Raw genomic sequence first — 5,388 nt, 5'->3', positions numbered from 1 at the left:
ATATTTTAAGCTTATCTCTTTAGTATGTCATAGGAAAGGAATTTTCTTAATAATTTATTCTTGAACTACTTATCAAATTATAATAAATAGAACAAGTTACGATAGAATTGACTCAAAATTGGTTGTCTGTGGCCGTGCTAATGGCCAGTAACATCAACACGAGAAACATTCAAATAAGAAAGAAATGGGCCCAGTCAATTCTTGAAACTCTCAACACCTGGCAAAAATCAAGGCTGAAATCTCAAGTTACAGGTACGTGATACAATAATTCTGCCGACGATGGGTCCAAATAAAAATCTGTCCCAGTCAGTCCATGAACAAATGAATTAGTTTCAAACTCAGCCCGTATTTAGTGATTCGTTTTTCGTAACGCGAAGCTTACTGTGAGTATAAAATGGCGGATTCTAGTGAAAAAACGAATGGGGCTTTGATCGAGGGTGGAGGGGACAGTGAAAACTCTGGGTTTCATGCAAAGATCAAGAACAGTTCCCATCCAGAAAAGGGAGAAGTGACTCTTTACATTGTTTTCAACAATCTGATCAACGCAATTTTCTTTAAGAGCCCAAATTCACGTTATACTTCCGCTCCTCTGCTGCAACGGATTAAAGGTTCCGTTTCGGAAAATATTCCTCTGCTTCCCGACGCTTCGAGGAACACTGGTCGCCATGTTCTTGCCTGGGCTCGCCGTGGCAGCCCCCTCCGCCTCCTTCTTGTCATCTCTGTAAGTATAGTGTACAGAGTCTTGGGTTCGTCCTTGTTAAGAGGAGTAGCCCAACACAGCTATTAATTTGGTATTCAGCTGGAGTTTTACCCTTTACATAGTAAACTGTGGAACTTCAATCTGTTATTTATTTATTTATTTTTTGCTGTAATGAGTATCAATTTTGATACGGCTACATTTTAGAATAGATGCATGTTTTTAGGAAGAATTATTGACTGATTTCTTTAATTTCGATTTGATCTGATATAGGATTAACTAAGGACTAGTGGATTTGATCTAGCTTATTGTAATTTGATAGAATTGTGGCAATTTCTAGAATTTGAGAAAATTTCTGTTTTTGTTGGCTCAAATTTAGGCAAACCATAACTAAGAAGCTTGTGAGTTTGATGTGTGAATGGAAATTTTTGGTGGTAAGTTCTATTATTATCAAGAAGCCAAGAAACCTACTTGTATCAATTTGGGCGATACCTTTGTTAGTAAAATAAGGTGCAAAATTAGTAAATGATTCAGCAGAGACTGGGGATTGTTAGATGGAGGCATTTTCCCAATTATGCTCGTGAATCTAGTGTTTTGGAAATGATTAAGCATGGATGGAAGATTATCAATGAAGGCATTTTTCCGATTACACTCATGAATCTGGTGTTTTAGAAATGATTCAGCATAGATCCCTGAATATCTGATTGAAGCATTTTTCTCAATTATACTAATGATTATATTGTTTTGGAAAGGATTCAACATAAATTTGAGATTATCAGATGGAAGCGTTTTTACCGAGTATATATGCCTTGGTAATTCTAGATCACACTTGGCATACAGTCTACTACACTTGGCCATTGGATTCTTATATTGACTCAACCCTTTGACCCTTGTCCACATTTCGTGTTTACACTTTATGTGCCTGTATTGGCAAGACCAACATCAGTTAAGTGCCATTTTGGCTTGTAACTTCTGCCTATTAAGCCCTTGTTTGAGCCCCATTTTTCAACCAAAATACATTCTTCAACGGTGATTTGACATCATTTCAACCACACATTCTTCAATAAAATAATATTATACGCAAATAAAAAACTTTTCCTTATTTTTTAACCACACATTTCCCATCAATATACTATTCAAAAATTCATTTTCTTCACAAAAATGGGGCTCAAACTAGGGCTAAGTTGTATATTAGGTTTCCCAGAAAACAGCATTATATGTCTGCTAGTAGAAGCCAAAGAACTCTGTGATTGAAATTAGTCTTTTCCCATCGACATGTTCTCTTACCACTTACATTTTTCTTTAATCCCTTCATGCCTCAAATATTCTTCACTTATACAAGTTTAGGTAGGTTCATGATCCTCCCTTTGGGAGCATCATATGTTGGAAATTTAAGTTCCAATTACTTTTCAGATTTTGTTCTGTTCGTAACCTGTATATTTTGTTAGAACTTTCCTACATTGATCTCTGAAATACTTATAACTGTTGCAGGTCGGGACTATTTCCCTCGTCACGTTGACTGGATTGCTAGTATTTATGCTTTTCTTTACTGCAGCAACCGTCAATGCCATTGTTATTTCTCTTTTCATGTCTTTAGTGGCAGCAGGAGGGTTCTTGGCTCTTTTCTTTGCCTGTGTTGCGGCCATTTATGTTGGCGCACTGTCAGTAGCTATATGTGTCATTTCCACAGCAACGATTTTAGCTGTTATTGCTGTTCTTGTAGCTACAGGTAATCTACTAAGATTCTTTTATTATGTTTTCTAACAGTATTTGACACATTCGAAAATTTCCATGTCTGTATTTGTTGCTTTTCCAGCTCCAACTTTTTTTTTTTTTTTTTAATGGATCCTCACTCAACATTTTATTTATTTATTTTTAAATAATCCCATTACGTTGTTTTCAAGTCCTTTTTCCTTAATTTTAGTTGAACCTGAATTCTTTTGAACAGTGTGATACTGTGATTTGATTCTACTATAATTCTTATTTTTGAGTATGACTGAAAATGGCAATTTGTATATCTTCTCTTGAAGTTGAGTTCTTATGCTATTTAAAATCTTTAGATTCCAAAATGCTCTTCCAAACTTCTAAACTTCCAAGTTATCCCTTTCTTAGTGCTTATTTCGATAAATTATAAGTTGCTGAAATCATAATGTGACAGAAATGAATAATGGATTAGTTGGTAGTAGTTGTGGGTCCAACGAAATATGTAGCTAAAATTAATTTTGACTTTGACCGGCAAGTTATAAGTAACTTATAATGTTTCCCAAAATAGCACTTGGTCTGTGAACTAAGTCCGTATTATCAACCAAATTCTCTTGAATATGTGTCTTATAATTGCGTCTTCTTTAAATAAAGTAAAAAGATACGGACTCAATATGAAACCTTCGGTCAAGTATTTTTCTGTTGTTTTTACATTAGACGATGACTACCATTTCTGTTATCATTACGTACAAGCCAATATCTATATATGCTGGAAAAACTTATAAGAAAATGTAGATTCTACTTTATTCCGGTGTTTACAAGCTAAATGAACGTGTTGCTTGACTTGTTATTATACATATCATGTATAACTATCGTAAACTTTTCATGTGGGATTCAGGTTGGATTGGATTCTTCTGCACCGTGTGGCTGGTGACGAAGAAAAGCATAGGTTTAGCCCGGCATTCCCTTCACATTACGGGATCAGCAATTTCATCTTACTCTTCTACAAGGCATGTTTCACGTCACCCTGAATCGAAAAAAATGGAATGAAGAGCTGTTGCAGAAAGGAGGTTTCACTATGTTGATATGTAGCGTGCCAAGTACTAGTTTATGTTTGCACTGTATTACCTTGATGATGATATTGTTGCCCGTGATTATCTTTTTCCTCGTACTCGTAGATGTATGCGTGGATGTATAAGCTCTTTATTGTGTTCCGGTTAAATTATGATGTTGTTGAATTGTTGTTCTCTGAACTTATTTTCAATTGTAAATGATAAGGTACGAGAAATGAAGATCTAACTAAACCTAGGGGTGGCAATGAACTTGGCTCAGACCTTAAATACCTTAGCTCGGTTTGTGTCATGTCCAAATCCTAGGTTCGACCCTTTGGCTCTTGGGTCGAGCCACACATGAGTTTGTTGTTTTTTGTAAATTAATAAAATAAGTAAAAAAAAAATAATCAAATTTTTTTATATATAAATTAATAAAGTAAGCTGAAAAGGAGAGAAAACGAGTCGGCAGCGAGTTCAAACGTGTCAGCCCATGACCCTCACAAGCCAAGTACGCTCAACTTGCTAAAAAAAGATCGAGTCGGGATGAGCCAAATCCACGGGTGGGCTAGAGGCTAGATATTTTTCAACACCTAATTAAACTTATGGCTAATGGAAAAGAATAAAAAAAATAAATAAATAAAAATAAAAAGTGAAAATTACATCCGTCCCTGGTTTTTAGATTCCTAATTCAAAACTAAGATTAAAAGAATTTTTGTTCAAAAATTAGATGATAATTCATCTTTTAATACTAATGATAATATTATAAAATTAAATTAATCAGCATACCCCTGTCCACTCCCAAATCCTAAAATTTTCATCATTCTTTACTCTCTCCTTTATGTTCTTTTTCTAACACAGTCTCTCATCGGCGAAACTCATCCATGTCTCTCGATGGCGAAGAGCGCTGTGCAACTGTTGTACATGGAGCGGCACAAGCTAGCGTGCCCTTCTCTCCACTCTATCTTTAATAGCACAGTCGTTGCTGTCGATTGCAGGCAGAATTCCTAAGCAAAGATTGTGTACAATGCACGACGTTGTTACATCATTGCCACGCTTCATCCCCCTTCATTGTCGATGCGTCGAGCTGCTTCTCTCCTCTTCATCGTCATTGTGTGACACTGCTTTATTGTCATAACTTGCACAGTGCTTGCTTGGTCTATGCAGTGACGGGTTTGGTAGTATTGTGACAATGGGTTGCTGTTAGGATAAACATAGGTGTTGTTGGTGTTGTTGCGGTTGTGATGATGGGTTTGGTTTTTCGATCTTGTGCCATCATGGTGGTTTTTGGTGGTAGTGTTGGTTGTCATCGTCATTGTTGCGATGGTTGTCATCATTTGTGGTGGTGGTGAAGTAGTAGTGATTTGTAAGAATTGATTTGCTGGATTTTGTGTATGGCCCAGCTGATTTAAATGGACTGTGAAGTGTGGCCCAAACTTGGTGGGCAATTGATGATCCATTGTGAAGAAACTTCTAGAACTGGAGCCGGTTTGTTATAAGTGCAAAACAGAAATGCATTTTTTTTGTTATGAAATAACAACTCTTTCGGATTCGAGACAAGTGGCAAGAAGTGGACCGTTGGATGACAATAAATTGTTACTTTCATATAAAAGGAAAGTAAAAGGGGCGATTAGGGTTAGAGTTTTAACCCCAGTAGCTTCGAGATTTTTCTCTTCTGAGTCTCTTTCGTCTTCTCCTTTTTTATTCGTTCTCTCTTTAGATCTTGTGTGATTTTGGTTGAGAGAAATAGGAATTTAGATGAACTCTTGTGTGAGTTCAATATTGCTGTGAGAAGATCATCCGATTTTGAGAAGTTTTGTAACTGTGTGTTCTTGAGATTGTTTTGCCTATTTTTGGGCTGTTCATAGTGGATTTGAGCTTATTCCTGATGGATGCTCAATAGGGATGTAGGCGTTAGATTTGGTCGTCGAACCTCGGGAC

General features: G+C 36.4%; 1 protein-coding gene across 1 annotated transcript; it reads left to right on the top strand.

The window, feature by feature from the left end:
- Positions 1 to 231: 231 nt before the first annotated feature.
- LOC111382055 lies at positions 232 to 3,651 on the top strand. Its single transcript, XM_023005915.1, has 3 exons — positions 232 to 721; positions 2,189 to 2,426; positions 3,297 to 3,651. The coding sequence occupies exons 1-3, from the start codon at positions 395 to 397 to the stop codon at positions 3,446 to 3,448; spliced, it is 717 nt and encodes a 238-aa protein (XP_022861683.1). The 5' UTR covers positions 232 to 394; the 3' UTR covers positions 3,449 to 3,651.
- Positions 3,652 to 5,388: the final 1,737 nt, after the last annotated feature.

This window comes from Olea europaea, unplaced genomic scaffold (assembly GCF_002742605.1).
Source record: "Olea europaea var. sylvestris unplaced genomic scaffold, O_europaea_v1 scaffold2424, whole genome shotgun sequence".
NCBI lineage: Eukaryota > Viridiplantae > Streptophyta > Magnoliopsida > Lamiales > Oleaceae > Olea > Olea europaea.
The sequence above is the reverse complement of the archived record's forward strand: the minus strand, read 5'-3'. Positions and strand labels throughout refer to the sequence as shown.

Coding starts and splice junctions, on each gene's coding strand:
- LOC111382055 (XM_023005915.1), top strand. CDS start 395: ATGGCGGATTCTAGTGAAAAAACGAATGGGGCTTTGATCGAGGGTGGA. Junction 722..2,188: donor GCCTCCTTCTTGTCATCTCT/GTAAGTATAGTG, acceptor TAACTGTTGCAG/GTCGGGACTATTTCCCTCGT. Junction 2,427..3,296: donor TGCTGTTCTTGTAGCTACAG/GTAATCTACTAA, acceptor TGTGGGATTCAG/GTTGGATTGGATTCTTCTGC.